This window comes from Tupaia chinensis, unplaced genomic scaffold (assembly GCF_000334495.1).
Source record: "Tupaia chinensis unplaced genomic scaffold, TupChi_1.0 Scaffold000047_1, whole genome shotgun sequence".
Classification (NCBI taxonomy): Eukaryota; Metazoa; Chordata; class Mammalia; order Scandentia; family Tupaiidae; genus Tupaia; species Tupaia belangeri.
The window spans coordinates 4,812,464-4,834,061 of record NW_006159505.1 but is presented as its reverse complement, the minus strand read 5'-3'; the positions used below and the strand labels follow the sequence as shown (position 1 = coordinate 4,834,061).

Sequence of the window (21,598 nt, the reverse complement as noted above, 5' to 3'; positions counted from 1 at the left end):
AGGCCTCCTTAGACGGTGAGCCCACTCCAAGGACAGGGACCCAGACCCAGAGGCAGACTTCTACAACCCCATGGCCAAAGCAGAGCCAGCACCGGCCAGGAAGCAAGGATGGCAGGTGACAGCAGGGATTAACAGCGTGCAAGGAGGGGAGACTGAGACCCAGGGACAGAGTTGATTCAACGCAAAACCCGGGGGTTACGTCTCTCCAGAGAAACAGGCAGTAGAAATTCAGTGAGAAAGAACCTGGGCCTTGGTCGAGAAGCCTGGATTCTAATGCTAATGCTGTCGCCCACTTGTTGTGCAGCTCAGACGGGTCCCTGCCCCTCCCTGGGACTCAGTTTCCTCACTCCAAATGAGAGGGGTGGTCCTGTGGTACAAGCCCTTCCAGCAGCCACAGCCTCCGATTCTTTTCAGCGAGAAGGATGGGATCAGGAAATGGGAGGTGTGGGACCCCTGACCTGGAGGAGCAGGAAGGTCCTGAGAAGACAGGGCTTCAGCTTAGCTCTGGGGCCACACCCACACTGCCAAATTCAGGGGGGAGAACATAGGGTTACCTGGCCACCTCTCCCAGGTAGCATGCCAGGATGTCTCAGGGGCTGACTCATAACAACAAATGTGCACCTCCAAACCTGATCACGCCGCCTCCACTCCAGCCCCACTGCCTGCTGCTGGCTTACGTTAGTGACCAAGGCCAGGGCGTGCCAGGCTGGGATGCTGACAGAGCTGGTCGGGCAGGTCCTGCCCCTCTGGGATTCTGCGGGAGTGATCCACAGCCTGCCAACATACCCACATGCACCCAAGCCCAGACAGCCCTGCCTTGCCAGCCCAGCTTGCAGACCAGCTGGGAGCCAGAAAGAGCCAGGACCGGAGGCCAACTAAGCTGCCATTTACCTGGTCGGGACCTTGGGGTCAGTCCAGAGAAGTGCAGCGTGGGGGAACCCCAGAGGAGCTGACGGCACAGGAAGGAAACCCAGAGAGTTTAGACCACCTTGGACTACCCTTGTTCTGTAAGAGGAGCAGTGTCCTGGAGAGGCAGGCCTTGCCCAGGGGCACGCTGGGCTTCTCCTGTCTCCATCACGGCCTGTAGGAAGCCTGAGGACCTGGCGGCCTCAATTTCCCGCAGCTCTGCTGCATGGTGGCCCCGTGCTGTGCTGGGAAGAGTCTGGCTCTGAGACATCACAGCTTCATGGGCGCCCCAGCAGCTGGAATCACAGCTGAAGGTCCCAGCTCCATTCAGCTTTGCTGCTCTCAAACCCTAGGCTTCTTCTGCAAAACAGGGATGAAGTTTCTGCCTGTCTTATGGGATACTGTGAGGGTTCAAGGAGACTCTCTGGGGGAAGGTGCTGGCTCCTGGAAGTCTCCTAGTAAACAGGTATGCTCCCTGTCCTCAATCCCAGGCTTCTTAGACTCGGGACCTGTGCTGTTTTCCCCAACTCCTCGGCGCTCCTTAGTGTCCTTCAAGACAAAGTTCAAGGAGCGTGTCCTCTAGCAGTCCATCCAACCACTTCGGCTTCCAGGGTCTCACCCTTCCTTCACTGCACATCAGACTGCCTGAGCCCTTATTCCCACAGCACAACTCCCAGCAACTGACTGAGAGGGGCTGCTTCCGTCAGAACTCTGTAATGTAAGAAAGCTCCTTACACCTAATGCTTTAAGTTCTGTGCCTGTTCAGGCCAGATATGCTTGGACTGCCTTATTACTACGGTTGACAAATAACCTCCATTTGAAGTTATGCCCTATCCGCTGAGGGGCAGACACGCGTTGGCCATAACATATGCTACCACACTTCGTCTTTGCCATTACTTGAGCTCTTGGTGTGTGAAACATCTTTTATATCTAAATACTAGAACAAGTGTTATTTCCCCAAAGAACCAATATGTTTTTTCCTTTCCCAAAACAAGCCAACAACCATGTTTCCCTTTTTGCCTTGGCTGCCAGGAAGCTCAAAGCTGAATGCAAAGCTCACCTGCCACACTTTTTCCTTCTTCTGGCTGAAATACTAGTAGTTTTCCCCCAAGCCTTGATTTTACTCTTTACCTAGTAGGGCACTACGGGGATCCTCAGTTCCCTCAAATTCTGCATGAAGTAGGGAATTATACAAACACACACAAACGTGAGAAATTCCACATGGTTTGACTCAATACACGTGATCACTGTAAAGGAGTAGGTTAAAACCCAAATTCCAATTCCCCATCCATTTCCGCCCTCCCAAGACAACACTCACAAGTCATTACCTGGATGGGAAAGTAGTCTCGAAAGTAGCGCCACACAGCCCAGTTTCGGACCCACTGTGACCTCCTGCCACCTTCCAGGAAACAAAATAGTGTTGGAAAGAAGTGCGATGGGGAGACAGTTGGGCAAAGCACACAAGGCAGAGCCAGCGGAAGCCCCACGGTGGGTGGCTCTCACCTCACACAGCGTCTCCGCCCCCTCGGCCTGTGGGCCCCTTTGCACCTTTAGTCCCTCGTGCTCTGTGCAGCCCTGACTGAGGGCCAGCTCCTACGAGGACCAGAACGGTGGCGTCCTGCCACCACCGACACACTGGACTAGCCCGGTGCTTTTCACAAAGCAGGCGTTAAGCAAAGAGATAGCACCCAGCTGAGGAACTCGGCCTGTGCAGGAGGGAGTGGGTGAGGGAGACCCGCTCGTCGTACCCTTCTTGGGCGTGTTCCAGTCGAACGCCAGCCAGGTGAAGTAGAGCACAGCGATGAGCCAGCAGTCGGTGCAGAATGTGTACATGAGGATGATGCTGCAGACCACTCCTGGGGAGGAGGCAGACGGCCACCGTCAGGCCTGGCCCTCCCGGTTGCGCCCAAACTCCTCCTTACAGTGGTGGAGGGAGGCCCCCATGCTGGCGCTCAGTCCAGGACCAGGGGAAGGGGTACTCGAGTTTGGTAGAAGCAGCATGGCCTCCTTCAGCAGTGAAGGGACAGGAACCCAACACATAGCCTGACACACAGAAAGAGTCTGCGGACTTAGGGAAACAATGACATCTACACTTCCACTCCTCTCGTAAGGAACTTGAGCATTTCCTTCGCTTATGAACATAACGAACCACAGGAGTGCTGGCTGCACCTGCTGGCATGACACCAACACACAGCAGGGGCATTTTCGAATCACAGTACACGGTTCCAGGTATCTCTAGTTCTCTAGTCACAACAGGGTGTATGTGAGAGAGAAAAAGAGAGACTGGAGCACCTTACACAGGGTCTGGCCATGCTGCGCTCCTCTGCCCCCAGTCGGTCAGATCCTGGGCACTTGCACATATGCCTGGTGTGTTTCAGGCTGACCAGGCTGGAGATTCGAATTGCGGTCGCCATGGGGGATCCAAGCTCAGCTTCTCCTGAGCAATACATTACCACCGTACAATGGAGCCAGCCTGCAGCGGCACAGACCTTGAAAAATCATTTCTTCCCATCACTACTAAGAACTACACAAACGTTAGGTCCAGGATGGTGCTGCCCAGGAAGTTTAACACCCTCCCCACCGCCTACGCATGGGACTAGCCCAGTGCTCTTCACAAAGTGGGCGTTAAGGAAAAAGACAGCACCCAGCTGATGTATTTTCCCATGCAAAAATGTGTCATGATTTTCCCGGCAACCCAGTATTTACACCGCCTGCTGGATGTTTATTGACGTCATGATACAATGCGTACGTGTCACTGCAGGTCTACTTGGGTTTGATAAAGTGCAGGTATTTATATTTCAGTTCACCGGCTCCCTTTGCCATCCAATGAGCTTTGTGTCACGGGTTTAAAAACACCGAGGGTCCAGCTGCAGTGGTCCAGTGCTCTGCAGTGCTGGAGGCCATGTAGGAGACGGGGTTTGGTTCCTGGGTCGACTTGTCATGGCGGGTGTGTGAGCAGGTGCCGGTGATGTGAGTGGGTTAGGAAAGCCTAGGAGAAAGCATCATGACTTGTCTGTCTGTCTCTCTCTCATGAAAGAAAAAAAATGAACTCAAAAAAGCAAAACCAAACAAACCCATCTGCAGTCAGAGGCCCAGTGGTTAAGGGAGCCGGATCCTACGTGGCCAACTGTAGTTTGAACCCTGGCTCCCCGCAGCTGGAGAAACATTCTGGGTTCACGTGCCCAAATTCGTGAGGATGGAGAAGGAACTGTGGCATGTCCATGCCCCATGGGAGGTGTTTTCTCCCTCCTACCCTCCCCCGCTCCGGTGGGTGCACACACTGTCAGGCAATTTAAAAAAAAAACAACAAAAACTACGGGAAGGTCCGTAGTCTTCACGAGGGTTTGATGGTGCGAAGATGTGCAAAGGGAGGCCCCTGAGGCCACAGCCCTCTTGGCAGCACCAGGCAGGAGGAGCGGCAGGTATGAGAAGCAGTGGGAGGAAGCGGCCGGGCGGCTCAGGGCAGTGGTTGCACAGCCTGGAGACCTGCGTGTCCAACCAAGCCTGGCTCCCACCCACTCGAGGGCGTCGAGAAGACACTGGGCAGGTTTCTGGGCTGTGGCTGGGCCTGACTGGTTGTTAACCTAGAGCTCGGGGGCAGGCCCACTGCACCCTGCCTGGGTTGGGGCTCTGCTAGTGGCTCAACTCCCCGCCGGCCAAGCTCCAGCCTACTAAGACAGGGAGAGTGGCAGCTTCCAGGGGTAACTGGGGACAAAAAAAGCTGGTGTGGCAGACTGGGCAGGTGTCTGGGAGGCTGGAGTCTCTGGGTTCTAGTCTTGGTCTCACAGTCCTCTCCTATGTCCCTGAGCTCTGTCCCCACTGGGCCCCTGCCTCCTATCTGAACAAGGAGTGCAGGGAGGCTACACTGGACTCACCCAGGATTCTAAGTGGTCAACCACATTAAAGACAGTTTAATGTGCCCTGTGGCCTGGACTAGGGTGTCTTTATCTTGTTGAGACCACATGTCCCTGTAAGAATCCCTTTTCCCCAGAAAAATGTGCATATATCCTCATATTAAATTCTAGGGGTTCATAGGCTACCCCAAAGACCACTTTTGGAGCTAAAGGTACAGACTGGCTGTTTTGACCCTGGTCCACTAATTCAGGGCTCCTGGGAGTGCACTGGGCTTCCGCTCAAACCCCAGCACTGCCACTCAAGAAGCCTCATAGCTCGGGTAGGTATTGGGCCTCTGTGAGTTTCCAGGTCCCCACCGGAACAGTGGGGATTTTAAGAAAGACACTACAAGGACTTGGTGGATCTTTTTTTTCTTTTTTCCTGAGATATTTTTGCTTTAGGGTGTGTGAGCTCTCCAGAGAGAGACAGAGAGACAGAAAGCAAGAAATCACCACTCAGGCGGGATGGCAACGCTGTAATCCCTTCTCCTCTATTCTCCTCTTCGGATTTTGGGCATGTATGCTGCCAGCGTGAGTTTCAAGCTGCTAGGTCTGGGACTTGAACCACAGTCGACCAGGTGGGAGTCTAGCGACATAACCAATACACCATCTATTGGTCCCAGGCCTGGTGTACCTTGCCATCTCCCTGCCCTGCACATGTGGGCTCAGAGGCCCTCACTGGGCCTCTGCTGGGAGGATTGCTACTCAGGCCAGCTGTGGGAACTTCTGACAATCCCCCAACCCCGATGGTCTTGAAGCCTGAGTGGCCTAGAGGGCCTCACTCTCTCCCTGGAACTGGGGTGACTCTGATGCTCCACGGAGGTCTGTGTGTCCTCAGGGCTGAGGACAGGGGCCTGAGGAAGGAAAAGAGGTCAGCATGGGGCCTTCCTTCCTCCAGATAACCCAGCTGTCCTCTGCCAGCCAGGATGGCAGCTCAGGGAACGAGGGTACCTAGCTCGCCTGCAGGAGAGCACGAAAGCAGGGACATGGTGCAGCGCTGCTGGGAGGTGGAAGGGGTCATTAAACTCCTGCCTGGGAAGTAGCTGGGCATGTGCTCGGTGTGGGTGGGCTGAGGACCTCCTCCCTGGTTCCCACAGCCTGGGCCCTGCAGCCTGGCCTGGCCAGCCCAGCCCAGTTGCTAACTGAGCAAGCTGCTCCACTTTTTGCTTCCCACCCCACAAAAGCCATGGGATGCAGGCAGCATTTTTATATTCAAAAACAGGAAACTGGGACCAGTAGTTAGCTTAATGGCTATGTCACTGGACTCCCATGTTCTCAACTGTGGTTCAAGTCCCAGACCCAGTGGCTTAAACTCACACTGGGTGCCTGTGTGTACATGCCCAAAATCCCAAGGGGAGAATGGAGGAGAAAGAATTGCAGCATGCCATCCCTCCAAGGGGTGATTTCTTGCTTTCTGTCTCTGTCTTTCTGGCCAGCGAACACGCCTGATAGCAAAATACTCTAAAAACAAAACAAAACAAAACAAAACAAAAAACAGGAAGCTAACGTTCAGAGAGCTCAAGCGACCTGGGCACTGCCACAGAACCTGTCGGTAGTGGAATCAGGGCTCAAACCTGGCACCAACCACCTAAGACAGAGTCACACACGTGCTGGGAGCTGTGTGTATGGGCAAGGTGGCACTGTGGGAAAGGCACAGGCCCTGGGGGTGCTTAGATTCTAATCCCTGTGCCTGTGGGCGAGTTACTCACCATCTCCGAGCCCTGAGGCTGGGAAGCAAGCCACCACCTCCCGCTCAATCTCACTGAGCCCTCCTGCAGGCCTGGGGCTAGAGCATATGGTCTTGGACCCAAACATGGCGAGTCCATGGGAGGATGCATCCCTACAGCTCAGAGCTCCTGCTCTAATCCCAGCTGGGAGGTGGGCCCTGCCTGCCCGCCCATCTCCCGCCAAGCCCAGCTTACCCAGCACGAGGAAGGACAGCACCCACTGCAGCACGGAGATGACCTGCAGCTGCTTCTCCACCTTGGACCTGTTGAGCCAGCTGACCGAGAAGAGGTCCTGGAGGGCTGCGAGGATGCTGGAACCAGTGCCTGCAGCAGACGGGGAGGTCAGCCTACCACTTATCCCCCTCCAGCTTCGGGGTCCCCAACATCAACCCACCTCCCATAGGCACCTTCCCAGGTATGAGAGGAGCATAGCCATGTGACCAGCAGACCAGGGATTGGATCCTAACCCTGCCGTCTAGTGGCTTTGCATCAAAGGGCAGTTCACATGCTTAACCAGCCCCATTTCTACAGACACACAATCGGAATGGCGTCCCCTCACAGGGTCATTCTGGAGACTAAGTGAGGTCTCTAAAGTGGATAGCCCAGGGCTAGGTCTTGGGGAGACTCTCTGTATCTGCCATTTCTCTTCCTTCCCCTCCACCCAAATCGAACTCCTGTCCTTAGCCTTTATCTGGGCCCAGTGCAAATATTGAATCTCTGCTATCTGTGTCTGGGAGGCCAAGGACAGAGGTTCAACAGCCAATTTGCAATGTTTTTTCCCCCAAGTGTACTTTGAGCATCCCCAATCCCTGCCCTGCCCTCCGTGTAGAACTGGTACCTTTTCCAAGGAGCTGAGTGAGCCCTCTTGCTCCCACCCCCATAGTCCCCGCCACCCTCAGAGGGCCTTCCAGGCTCAGCTTTGTCGCACTGCCCACAGCCTGGGGCTCCCAGAGAGCTTGGTGGGAACCTGTGCTTCCTCAGAGGGCCCTGCGGCCAGTGAGCTCGGGCAGCCTGGAGGACACGGAGGCTGTGATTAAGTCCGCTGCCAAGCAAGCGCCACGCTAGAAGGTAGGACGAGATGTCCCCACTTAATTGGCACTGTGGCTGTGTCCTGGGGAGGACACCTGGCTGCAGCTGCAAATGGCAGAGGGACCAGGAAGCCTGTGACTGCAGGGGAGACAGCAACAGGGAAGAGTGTAGGTGGGTTCCCAACCGTCCTCCCAGCAGTTAGGCTCAAGGAAGGGGCCACGTCAAGCCCCCTCTCCCGCTGAGCCCCAACCGCCTGCCCTTTGCCCGACACATCTTCACTGAGCGCTTATTGTGTGCTGGTCAAACATTCCTTCCCACACCCGCTCTGTGCAAGGCCCGGGACACAGAGGACTTAGTCACCATCTTGTCCTTGAGGGGCTCGTGACCTTTCACCCCGGCCTACAAGCAAGGAGTGGACAGGGAGGCAGTTGAGGGGTTTCTTCTCCAGCCTTTGCTCATCTTCAGAATTTGGAGAGCAACAGGTCACAGCAGAGTCCAGAAAGGGCTGTCCGCTTCACCAGCTGGAAGTGAATGATCGCCTTGACTTGTTCGAGGCAGGCGGGAATGCCAGGCCTCAAGGTGGGTACCTATTCCAGTAGCCTCTTCCCGGTCTGATGACCAGAGGGAGGGGTGTGGTGGGGCAGAAGTCAGAGCTGGGTCCAAGCCCTGGTTCCACTCTTGATGTGACCCAGGAAAGACCACAGGGCTCTCTGCCACCTCCCCAGCACATGGCACAGTGACTGGTACTCGGGAGTCCCTGGCACGACCCAGCATAATGGAGGTGGGAGTGGCAGTAGGTCTACTCGCAAGAGCAGAGAGAGGCCAGACCACAGGGCCATTGCAGGGGCTAGGCTCATATTGTGGCTCCTCATCCTTTTATAAAAATCCTAACATCCTGGGACCAGTAGATAGTGTAATGGCTATGTCGCTGGACTCCCATGTAGTTACCATGGTTCGAGTCCAGGACCAGGTGGTTTAAACTCATGCCAGGCATGTGTGCGTGCGTGCCCAAGATCCCAAGAGGAGAATGGAGGAGAAGGCCTTGCAGCGTGGCCATCCCCCCGGGGGGTGATTTCTCGTTTTTTGCCTCTCTCTGTCTTTCTGGCAAACATACATGCCCTATAGCAAAAACCCCTCCAAAAAAAAAAAAAGAAAGAAAGAAATTCTAACATCCTAAGCCCTTCCCACCTCCATACTTGCCCTATAACACATTCCAGAGTCAGATCTTCCAGGGTCACCTAGTATAGCCTAACTGGACCACCAGGGAAACTGAGGCTGGAGAGGAACATTGACTAGCTCAGGCAGTAGGTGGCAGAGCCAGGGCTGGAACCCAGGCTTCCCGCCCCACTCAGGGCACCTCCCCTCTCTGCACAGCGGCTGCTGAGTGTAAAGGGCTCTGGCACGGGACACAGCAGGGCAAGAGTGGGCCCCACTCAGAGCCTGATGGCCGGTGATGCCCGGCAGACACTCAGTTACAATTGTGCCCCTGAGAGTTGCATGACTTCACCCTAGCCTCGACGTGGGGAGAGGTCTAGGTGAGTACATACGGGAGGAGAGAGAAGCCCAGGCCCAGGCCTGACCCCTGGTTTGAGGGCTGCCAGCCATGCCATCAGCCAGCAGCAGGGCCTACCTCCTGAGCCGTGCGGAGTGAAGTGGAACAGGTGTCCTGGCCACTAAGGGCAGGCGGAGAGGAAGGCAAGTCCCTGTTCTATCTGGGGCAGGCTGAGTGCCTGGCTAGAGACTGGATAAAACATACTTAGCACCCTTCTACTCCAAGCGCGGTCTAAGACGGCCTTGTTACATCACCTGCGGGTCGGTTAGACATGCCAGATCTCAGGCCCCGGCCTGGGTCCACTGAATCCAAACCTGCATTTTAACAAGATCCCTGGGTGACTGGGTCTGAGAAATACTCAAGTGCCTCAGTCCAATGACTGGTGGGGCCAGCCTGGGGGGGATGTGGGGACAGTGGGGACTTGGCTACCTGGGATGCTAGGCAGGAATAAAAGGAGAAAGCCACTTACTACTGGAGACAGGAGCCTGGGCCAATGGCTTGAACGGCCAATGGCAGAAGCGCTGGGCTGGGGCTGGGAGTCCATCTATCCACCCCCCACCTCGGGTCGGGCCAACCAGCTACAACTCCCAGCAACAAGCCTGCTTATGGGCCAGGGCAGAAATTCCCCATTGGTAACATGGACCCATGGAAACAACGGGGAAAACCTAGAATTCCTCCTGTGTCCAATCCAAATTATCTGCCAAGTTCACTGGGCCTCTCACAATGAACTAAGGCCAGCTGTAGACCACAGGCCATCTGGCCAACCCTCACCCCATCTTACAGATGGAAGTCGAGGGCCTGAGGGCCTCTGAGACATCCCACAGCAAGGTGGCCAGAGCCCGGCTCTCCCCAGCTGACCATCTCCCCCTACCCTATCAGCCTGACGACGGCTCACTCGGCCAACCAGGTGGGAACTGCGCAGTCCGTCAAGGAATGACAGGTGACTCTGTGGGCGTTAGAGATGGGACTGCCTGGACGGGGAGGCTGGGAGGAACAGCTAACTGGATTCCTTCGGCACAGGACTGCTTGGACAATCGCAACCTGACTGACCACGGGGCCAGCCCATAGCTGGCCTGTCCAAGGATGCAGAAACCCAGGCCCCAGAGGAAGCTCCCAGGGGACCCAGGCAATGCTGAGTCAAGCCCCTCTGTGACAATGAGGTAAGTTGGCACAGCCTTCCAAACCCACAGAGAATAGCGTGGCCTCCAGGCAGCCTTGGAGAGAGGGTCTTTCCTTCCTGGGAAGTGCAGACTCTCTTGCTATGCAGAGATAAGCTATGTGAGGACAAATGACAGAGACAGAGAGACACAGAGAGAGAGAACAAGTCCTCCCAGCTCTCTGCCTCGAACTAGTAAGTGCCAAGACTGACAGCTACCTGGGGCCAGGTCTGGGTCTCATCCATGTCTGGGCCCCAGGGTCCTGCTGGAGTCTGGTCCAGGGTGGCCACTGAGAGGACTGCTGAGTGGCAGGAGGGCTGATCTCTGCTCTGGCAGCTCCTCGGGTCCCTTGGGCTCCTGCCCTCCCTGCAGGGCTGAGTGACAGGTGAATGTCAAAGGGCCTACAGCTTTGGGGCCCCCACAGACCTCACACAGGCACTCAGACTCCCAAGAGTATGGCACTGTCACCCCCATTTTCATGATAATAAAGGCCAAAGTCCCTCACCCAGAGAGGTAAAGCTGGACTCCACCCAGGCCCAATCCCAAGGCTTGCCTCTGCCCTACACGTGGCCCCCACCCCAGGTCCTTCTCTCACCCCTCATCGCAAAGCCAGAGCCAGGCTGGGAGGATGGGGAGAGTGAATGACCTGCTTGCCTTCATGGCAGCGGTCAGGAGCAGGTGTTCTGTGCAGAGCTAAAACAGCAATAAGCCTGAGGGTCCCAGGCCCTGCTCTGCTCCCAGCTCCCATGTGGACTTGGCCAAGCCACTTCGCCCCCTGGGCTTCAGCTTGCCCACCTATAAAACGGAGTGAAGGAGGACAATTTTGTGACCTCTGAGGACTCCCAGCCAGGTACCTGGGACATGCAGTTCACCACTTACTGGTGCAGTTACTTGGGAGGGTAGGATATGAGGTTCGGCCCTGGCCACCCAGCAGAGGGTACTTCCTCTGCCCCGGCTGTGGCTGGGAGGGGCCCAGCAGAAGAGGTGGTGATGCCAGTGCTGCAATCGGATGCCACCAGCATCACACCCAGCCCAACTGCTCCCAAACCTGGGTGCGGCCGCCAGGGAGCTGAGCATCTGGCCCATTCCCTGCACCAATCTGCCCTCTTGCCCTGCAGCACACCCACGCTCTGCACACGCTCACAGCTCCAGTCCTACTGTAGCCAGCATCTCGTCCCTCGGCTACCCCGTCTGCCAGTGCCACCTGGGCACCGGGGCTAGTCTGATCCATCCATGTGCTCAGATCCCCGTACAGGGCCTGGTAAGCAAAGAAGCTCACAGAGTTTTCCCACAGGGCTGAGCAGATCCCCAGGCTCAGAGGCAGTGAACAGCCTGGCTGTCCCAGTTAGACTGGGCTGCTGGCAGGAGGCCAAGCCACCCCAACACTGAGAATCCCGGAGATGGGGGCTGAGCCTCTCACCCTTCCTAAGCACATCTCCCACCTGTGAAGGGAACAGACCCCACCTTGCCTCCCATAACCCTACTGATGTCCATTCTTCATGGACAGAGACTAGACAGACCGAGGAGTAGGCTGACCAGCCTATGAAGATTCCCAAAGGCCGATTCCAACAGCTGCTCACAGGCACCGTGGATTTTACTGCTCATTACACTGGGGAGGGCAGAGGGGCAAGAGCTGCCAGGAGACCCAGACCAGCTTCTCTACCATCCAAAAGGTAACCCCTTCCCCCAAATCTACATGGGGCATCGCTGCCCCCCCCCAGCACTCCCAGGGAAGGCACACCAGACAAAGACTGGCAACCCCATTTCACAGAGGAGAAAACTGAGGTGAGAAGAAGCCTTTAAAAGAGGTTAGACCACTTGCTTGAGGTCAGAAGATAGGGAATTGAGCATCCAGGTGGGCATTCAGGTTCCTGTCCCTTGTCCCTTCCACAATGTCAGACTGCTAGGGTGGGTGTGCACTACAAGCCAGTCCCCACCCAGACTTCAAGAGCACACTCGGCAAAGGAGGGCTGCTTCGTGACACACCCACCGTTCCAGGGGACAATCTCCTGTCGCCTGGCGGTGTGGGAACTGTGAGCCCCACCTACACCCTCCCACAGCCCCTCCTGCAAGGAGAAACCCAGGGCCACCTGCAGCAGTGGGGCCCAGCGGCCCTCTGTGCTGGCCCGCCCAGGGCTGGGGTGTGAGGAGCGTGTCTCAACACCGCCTTGCCCAATGTGTGCTACTGTGGTGACACACAGGCCGCAGTCCAGAGCTGATGACACCAGTGTTTCCTGGACTTCCTCTTGACACGCCCAAGAGTGGCAGGGTCTGACACCAGCTCTGAAATGTGACAGAGGGCCCTAGGATGGCTCTGCTCCTTCCTGAGTCTGTGGCGTTCGGAGGTGAATTCACTTCACCTCTCCCAGCATCAGTTTTCCCACCTGTAAAATGAGGTACAAATCCCCATGTCACAGGATGGCTGCGCAGAGGAAAGGAAGAAACGTGTGCACAGGACACCAGGCATTCATTAGGTGAATGGGAACTGTCCTGGCTCCCTCACCTCCCGGAGCATGAAGGGGAACGATAACGAGCAGACGCAGGTTTTGGGAAGGCGTGGTCACGAGGCTGTGCATGTGGAGAAGAGGGAGCCAAGTCAGAACACCAGCACCAGCAGCGGGGGCTCCCGGGGGGCCACGAGGCCTCGGCAGAGCTGTGAAGATGAGATGCCAAGGCAAAGAGGAGGAGAGCAGGCACTGCAGCCAGGGCGACCCCTAGGACAAAGACTCCTGGTGATGTGGTCGGCCCAGGTGCAGATGTCAACAGCCAGAGACGAGGGTGGGCGTTTACCCCAATGGAACCATTCCGACACAGAAGTCAGAATGAACGGTCACAGGCAGCCCCGTGCAGGAGGTAGGTACAGACCGAAAAGAGACCTGGAGCACTTGCAAGGAACCGAGCTCTGTATTAGCCACTCGGGGAGCAGCCGTGAACACAGATGATGTCCTACCTGTTGGGAAGCTTGAATTCTGCTGAAGGAGAGAGAAAACATCCACGTGCAAATGCACGATGTTGTGTCAGGCAGTGAGGAGGGTTTTGGGGGGGATAATTTGGAGCAAAGAGACAGAAGGGCAAGGAGTTCCCCTCCTGTGCAGAGGAGGTGCTGAGCACCATCCTGTAGGGACCAGGTGGGCAGGCCCTGCCGCTGGACAGCCCACACTGCTCGCTCCACTACCTCCACCACCAGCATCTGGGGAGGGCCTTCCAGTCTGGAGAAACTGCAGAGACCAGGAGGCTGCCCTCCCACCCCCTATTTGCAGGAACTATGACCTGAATGAGTCACTTCCTATGCAAGCCAGGTTTTTGTGAGCATTAAATGAGATAATGTATAGTTGAGAGCTTTAATAAAAGTGAAGAGCTGCGTGAATGCCAGCTAATTATCAACCGAGCCTTGGTGTCTGCTCCTGTCTAATGGGTATAACTAGGCCTTGCCTGCCTTGGAGCAGAGACCTAAGGGACAGATCGACTAGGACTCCAACCCTGGCTCTGATGCCTACCTGCTGTCATCCTTGAAAGTCACTTCCCCTCTCTGAGACTCAGTTTTGATCCAGGGTTGTTATGAGCAATCTACGTAACTTATGGCAGAGTGCCAGGGTGTCTGGCATGTCTGCTAGAGAGTCAGAAAGATGCCAGCCAAGTAGCAGCATCTCGGGGCTCTGTAAGCAGGGAGTCATTCCACTCATACCCCTAGTCCCCAGTATGCCACACTTGGGCTGACTGGACTTAAGCTCTGCGCTGGGCTTAGGTGAATGAGGAAGTTATCCCCCAGTGACTCCGAAGAACTGGGTACAAGTGGCACGGAGGCAAAGAGATGAACAGAACACACTGACCCTTTGCATCTTGCTCTACCCCAGGGAATTCAAGGAAGCGAGGCCAAATGTCAAATAAATGCTACTCCTTCCAGGCCAGGGGAGTACTCTCTTCCAGGCTCCCCGAGGCAGGTGCCTTTCAGTGAGCCCAACTGTGAGCTGGAGAGAGGGCTCAGGGCAGAACTGCCTGCTCTGCAGGGCCATGTCTGCTGTGAGTCCATACAAGGCTATCCCCACTGAACACCTCCCCATGCTCGACTACAGGTGCCTTCCCTCCAGGATGTCCCCTGCACTTCTGGCCCTGCCTGCGGGACTCCCAGGCCAAGTCCTGTACCTCCAGGCCTTGTTGGCCAGAAATCAAGCACACACTCACTGGCACCTGCCAGGCAGAGCTGACCCCTTGGAGACTGGCCCATAACCCTTCCTCTGAGGAGCCCTCCTCTCACTCGCTCAGATTGAACAAAGCACAAGCCACAGCCCTACCTCAGCTCTATTTGCATTATGAGAAGGGGGTGTATGCTTGCAGGAACCCTATCTCATTCCTCTAGGTCCCTGTGCTCAGCCTGGGGAGACAGAGCAGATGCTGGGTCTGCTAATGCCTGAATGCTTGAGTGCACTATAGTGGACAGCGGAGCCAGACAAGGGCAGAGATAATCCATGTCACAGCCAACTGACCTGCACCATGATGGAGGGTCAAAGAAAGCCTTCTGAGGAATTGAGAAAGGTCCCCTCAAGCTGAGGGGTCAGTTAGGGGCAGGAGCAGATGTAGAAGACTCCAGAGGAAGGGAAAGAAGGGAGGGGCCCCACGCTAGCAGTCCTGCCAGAAGCTCTGCTAAGAGCTGAGCTTCCTGAGCTGCCAGATGCCTCCCTGCTGCTGCAGGGCTCCTGCCCTGCCCGAGGCTGAATTCTGCTCTTGGACAGGCCCTACCATTATAGTCACAGCTGGGGGGACAGGTTTGTAAGCAACTACACACAATGGGAGGGGACGTCAGTCAGCACCAGGAATCCAGGGGAAGCCCCCAACCCAGCCTGGCGTGTTCTCAAGGAGCCATCCACAGGGCAGTAAGAGCCCAGGCTAGAGGCCAAGCTAACAGGAGGAAGAGGTATGGGGTCAGGACCCCAAGTGGTGGAGCCTTGCCAATGGCACCTGCAAAGGCCCGGAAGAGGGACATGGCACATGTTCGAGGAAGTCATTCGGCTGCGCTGGAGCATACAGTTTAGCTGAGAAACTGGAGAGGGAACATGAAGGACTGGAATGCCTGGCCTGGCGTGCCGGCCTCCACCCTGAGGGACGAAGCCAGCCAAGGCCCCATGGCCCCACTTCAGACGAGGCAGCAGCCAGCATCCACCTGGTCCCAACGCAGGGGAGTTCTCTTCTACAAAGACTAACAATTCCCTTGGAGGGTTCTATTTTACAAACACAGTGTCTTTAAAGCAGGACCCTTTGGGACATCTGGCTCCAAGGGGAAGCCAAACACTGAGAGCCGGCACATGGCTTTGCCTGGTGTGGGGGTGGGATGGGGCTGGTTAGGTGTTGGGACCTGGCATGGCCCTCAGGGCCTGCTATAGGGAGCCAGGCACCCCGAGTACCCACAGACTCACTAGGACCTGGGCTCTTCCTCTCACTTGGTCTCAGTCTCATTTATTGGTACCACATTAGCATTTTGAGGCAAGTCAGCTAGAACCAAAGGTCCTCCCAAGTTGGGTCTCTGCGCTCTGGTAGAATCCACTTATCCATAAAAATGCTCCTGAAGGGAGAATAAGCCCCTATTGGGGCTCCCCACAAAGTCCTAAATTTTCATGTATTCTCTTGAAGCAGCGCAGAGTCCTAGGAGGGGAGGCCTAGGAAGTGGGCCTCTTAGGATGCCATGTTTCTGACTCCCTGGAACTACATCCGGGACCCTGGAAAAGCATGCCGAGGACCCTATAGGCCCATTTTACCACCTCTCATCCCACCCTCTGACCTAGCACATTAGAAAAATAGCTACTTAAGTGGGAGGGGTTGTCATGGTAATACCACCAGCTTGCGAGTGCGTCATAAGTCCCCAAAATAGGCTTTTTCACAGTACATGTGAGCATGGTGAGGCAGCTTCTGGGGTACTTCTCTGGACCCCAAGCGAGACACAAGCCCCACATCCACAAGGAGAGCCGGAGAACACACACGAAGGGGAGGCTGACCTCTTTAACAGAACTGGAGGAGCCCAACGGGGTCACCTCACCCTGCCCTTCTCACTGCATAGATGGGGTTAGGGTTCATGGCGGGGGTTGGTGGCCGAGGCCCCAAATGGGGAGGGTCTTGACCAAGGTCCCTCGAGGAGGCCATGAGTGGGCTCCTGACCCTCTGCTCAGGGCTAACTGCCCATTCTGCTTTACAAGGGAAGGAGTTCACCCTTCTGCTGCCATCGTTCTGCCCACATGGGGGGCAAGGTCCACACTGACCTGGGAAGATGCCTGCATCGCACTTCAGTTCCTTGTGTGGATGAGGAGAGAGCAGGAGAGGGGCAGCGCTTGCTAGAGCAGCAATTCCGCAGCAGAGCAGGGGTTGACTCCTAGCCCCAGGCACCGCCCATGGGCCCTCGAGTTGGCCAGCAGCAGCTCCACAGCAGTGGCCAGAAGTGCTGGAGGCCAAGAACTCTGACTGCCCAAGGCTCTTTTCCCAAGTGCTCTCAAATCTCTCTTCCTAGGTGGAAAGCAGCAAGACCCCGCAGGCCTGGGTACAACATCCCCTCTGTATCCTTGTCTCCCCTCCCGGCACACTGGGCCCTCAGCCCAGCAGGTCGCTGGAGGCCCTGTGGTCAGATGCCCCCCTCACCCCAATCTCTTGCCTCCATTCATCTACTCTCTGTACCTGAACGTCGTCGCCTGCCTTGACAAAGTCTGTTCGTTTCTCAAGATCCAGACTGAATGTCGCCTCTTTCAGGAAGCCTACCCTGACCCCAGGATGATTTAGTTCTTACCCTCACCACCGGGCTTCCACACTCCCACAGCCCCCCGGTTTTGCATCCTCAAAGGCAGGGACCATGGCTGCTCAGTAATCCATAGGATCTGCACCCCAAGTCTCCGCCTCAGCAGAGCCTTCCTGGATCATAGCGGAGTCTGTCTCTCTGCACAGCAGGGGTGGGGGGGGTGGCATATGGCACAGGGCAAGTGACAAAGACTAACAGGAGCACAAGTTAGTTAATGGAACACTTTCTCCTGAAGTTAACTGGAACCCTCACATTCTTGAGAGTCTGAGGTCTCTGATCTTATAATTAATTTCTTCCTTCTATGAGTGAGAGGGGCAGAGAGATGGAGAAAGTGTGTTCCCAGTAGGGTCTTTTCCTTTCCTCTTTCTTTCCTTCCTTTAACTTTTTGTTTGTTTGTTTGTTTCAAATTCCCAAAGGGTGTATGTCCTCACCAGAGAGAGACAGGGAGAAAGAGAGGGAGAAGGCCCTGGTGGGGCATGGTCACGACACAATCTCTCCTCTTCCATCCTGGTGGTATCTGGGGCACACACACGCCTGGTATGTTTTTCAACCTGCCAGGGTTAGGATTCGAACGGCAGTCAGCCATCTGTGATCTGGTTCCCTTAACTACTAGGCTACGGGGCTGCCCCCACCCCAACAATGGGGTCTTCACACCACACTCCACCCTCTGCCAGCCCTGGATCATGGTTGTGTGTGTGCCTGGTACATTCAGGGAGGCCCCTGTGGGTCAGCCAAGCAGAGCGCTGTGTTACCACTGTGCCACCACCTGGCCCCATGATCTTATTTTCAAGACAAGAGGAATGAAATCTCAAGAGAAATGAGCTGCCCAGCCATGTCCCAGAGAAAAGAGCAGGGCAGGAATCCTGGCTCTCTGGCTTCTAAGCTCTGGAAGCAATGAAGGGGACCACAGACAGCCTGGCTCTACCCACTCAGTACTCAGCCTCAGAGCTAGCTCCTTGCCAGACTATGGGTGTCTCCAGGGCAGGGACAGCTGCAGCACCAGTCACCAACACAGGCAGGCAGATAGGGGCACTGACAAAGTTCACAGCATCACACTAAGGCTTCACTCGGGGCTTCCTGTCAAGGGGGGGGGGCAGTCCCACTAATGATTAATTCATTCAACAAATATTTACTAAGCACCTACTACCTGCCAGGAACTGTGCTAGATAGGAGGGACATGACACCGAGAAAGACAGGCAAGGTCCCTGTTCCCAAGGGGCTAACATTCCCTATAGGTGACAATTACCTAAACACACAGGCTACAGAACTACAGCAAGACGTGGGGATTGGGGTTGGCTCTCCAGCTGGGATGGCCAGGGAAGGCCGCTGAGAGGAGACTGGCTGGTCAGGGGCTAGTCATGCAAAGAGGTGGGCAGAAGGGCAGCACCGCACAGGACTGAGAACAGACTGCACAGGAGGCAACGTGGGAAGGGCAGGAAACCCACGAAGGGTGTCTGTAACACATGGGTGACATGCAGGAAAAGAGGCTGTGAGGTGGTGGTGGCTGCCCATGCGGGGCTTCCCAGGCCACAGGAGGAGCTGGGCAGATTTGGAATATGACAGGGGCCGGGGAGATTGGTAGGTCACCTGGCAGCCAAGGTGCTGGGGGCTCTTGGTGTCTCCTTCTACCAGGTAAGCTCAGGAACTTCCTTGGGGAGCTTGGGAAGGGCCATGACCTCACGGAGATTCAGAACGGAGCAAGCCTCACTCAGCAAAGGCTGGACACTGTGATGCACGGAGCCCTGTGCTCGGTCCTTTAGGGTCTCACCACCTTTCTCCTGGTCTAAGGAGCCAAGCCATGGACTGCAAGTTGGAGCAGGGTTCTAGCCTGGCCCTGATAACCCCAGACCAGTCCCTTCTCTCTGGAGGACTCAGTGTTTCCAGCACTAACAGATATCTACATTTTCATGACTCAATTATTTGCTGCTGAATTTGGGGGCGGGAGAGTGGGGGTGCGGCAGGATTTCCACACTGGCCTGAGTCACTCAGCCTGTTAATAAAATATTTCTCATTCCCAACCCAGATGAGCCCTAGGTAACACAGATAATTCAAAAGTGGTTTCTGCACAGTTGAAAAAGTGATGGGGGGGGGGAGGACAAACAGAACTTGAGGAGAGGGGACACGACAGTAACATTCTCATTCTATGATCAAAAACTGGGTTAGGCCACTGCTGACCCTCAGCTATAGGTACCCTCAACAATCCAGCCCTGTGGTTTCACCTTTGCCAAGCCCTTACTCACATTCCCCTAGTGCTGGGGAGCCCCATCTCTACACCCTCAGCCTGCATAGCCATCAACAGCAGAAACGATCCCAGTACATCAAAATCTGTCCCCTGTAATCTCCCTCCTGTTCTCAGCCTTGCTCTTTGGAGCCACGTAGAATAAATCAGCTTGAAATTTTATTGAGGCAGCCACGACCTTGTGCTGGATCCTCTGCTAAACCCTGAGGCCATAGGCAAGATCAGGGGCTCTGACCTGAAGAGCATCCCCATCCCAGGCAAGCCAGGGCTGCAGAGATTGGAAAACACCAACATGGACTCCCCGCTTCCTCCAGCACACCCTCGCCCATGCTCCCACACCTGGCCTTTTCTTCTGGCCAAGAAACCAGACACCCAGGTATCTGTTTCAATCTCTCACCCAGCACAGGACTCCCCTTCACAGAATCCATGCTCTCTCCTTGAGTACCGCCACCGACAGGGTGTTCACCACCTCAGGACAGTGGGGCCTTATCCACGGAGGCAAACTAGGCCACTGGGGAGTGTCTTCAAGGACCATGGATGTAGAAAGCAGGTCTGATGCAGATGCCCAGATAACACAGAATCTGCTTCAGCACCCTCCCCTACCCCACCCAGTTTTTTACCAAAGTAAATTCCGGAGCTAAACGGACTGGTTTGCATTCGCACCAGTCCTTACTACATTCCATGATGTAATTTCTTGCACTCAGTTGTTGTTGTTGTTTTTTAAAAAATCATGTTTTGAAGATCTGATAAGCACATGGGGCAATGTTCCTGATATGGTATTGAGCTGGACAAAGTCGGTCAGGCTGACCGCCTCCTGAAGACACGGGCTGCAGACAGCAAAACCCAGGGAAGGCGTCTCCAGAGGGTACTTCTACCCATCACCTGGAGACAGAATCTTTTTTTCCTCTCTAGAGGGCAAACACACTCAGCAGAGAGAGATGAAGAGACAGAGAAAGGAGAGAGCACCCCCACTTTGGGGAATAATCATGCCACGATCCCTTCTCCTCCATCTCTCCCTCCTTTCAGGATTTTGGGCATCCACGTGCCTCATGTGTTTCTCAAGCCACAGGGTCTGGGACTCAAACTGCATGGCTGCCCATGTGGTATCTTGCTGCCTTAATCACCAGCCCACAGGTTGGCCTCAGAAGCCTCTCTAAAAGCACGAACACGGGTGAATTCCTTCCTTCCCTTGGTCAGGGCACAGAATGGTCCAGGGAATGGAAAAGCACTCTCAGGTGCTGTCAGAGGCTACCAGGCTAGGAGCAAGGGACAGCTTAGGCTGCTGGCTCCCAAGCTGGTGACAGCAGTTTGCTATCTCCTCAAGGCCAATAAGCAGCACCCAAACCAAGAAGGCGATAAACCACAGCAATAACCACACAGAACAATGCCAAGGCCCCATGAGAAGGCCATGTATGTGTGTTGGGGAGGGAGGGTACCTTGGAGCCACTAGGATATTAGACACTATTTGGATTGAACAGGAGCAAACACTTGTGATATATAATGAAGAGGGAGAAAACAGGATTCAGAACTGTAGCTACAGCATAGATGTAGTAGATATAAAGTCCTCAACTTTATAGACTATCTAAGAAGAAAATTATAAAGACAATGCTAAAATGCTATGAGGAGGCCATCTTTGGAAAAGTTGATTTACCAGCAATTCTGTCTTCCTACTTGCATTTTTTCAAATTTTCCACCATGAGCACACATTTCATTTTTATATCAAAGGCAGGAGGAGCAGGCGATTGTTGGTTACTAAAGAAAAAACCCAAGTTGCAGAGGCTTTGCAAGCAGAAGGAAAACCTGAGGCGCGAGAGAGGTCTCCCATGAGATAACAACATGGTGGGGCAGGACAGCTGGGCTAAATTTGCAGGGCCTCCTGGATTTCTGTTTAATTCTCTGGCCAAGGCACCTGCTAAGCAAACCTTGAGTAGGCCATGCTTCCTTCTGCCTCAGTTTCTCCAGCTACAGGTAAGGGGCGTGGAGGGTGGAAGGGAGGTGTTTCCTCACGTGGGAAAAGTTATGGAGTTTGATTTCAGTTCTGCTCCTGGTTCACCAAGGGCCTCAGTTCCGCCTGGAGGCCATCCAGGGTCTTCCGCGGTGCCTTCTAAGGGTGCCAGGCTCAGAGCTGCTGCTGAGTGGGCTCCAGAGCCTGGGTGGGGACAGAGGGCAGTGAAGGCACACCTATCCTGGCCAGGCATGGTCCTGTCTCCTCTTCCCTGTTTCAGGGAATTGCAAAACCTTTGCCACTCTGCCCCATCCAGTCACTTTCCGGAAAGCTTGTTCCACCTGGTGGGGGGGGGGGCGGTGGGGGAACTGCCAG

The 21,598-nt window shown here is 55.2% G+C and overlaps 1 protein-coding gene across 1 annotated transcript in view; it reads right to left on the bottom strand.

The window, feature by feature from the left end:
- The window catches only part of DGAT2 (diacylglycerol O-acyltransferase 2), a 32,472-nt gene that overhangs the window by 9,950 nt on the left and 924 nt on the right, over positions 1-21,598 (bottom strand). Inside the window, exons 2-4 of the mRNA XM_006141009.3 lie at positions 6,722-6,850; positions 2,655-2,762; positions 2,235-2,305 (exon numbers count right to left, since the gene is read on the bottom strand). Coding sequence (XP_006141071.1) covers positions 2,235-2,305; positions 2,655-2,762; positions 6,722-6,850 — 308 coding nt within the window. The remainder of the gene's footprint in view (positions 1-2,234; positions 2,306-2,654; positions 2,763-6,721; positions 6,851-21,598) is intronic.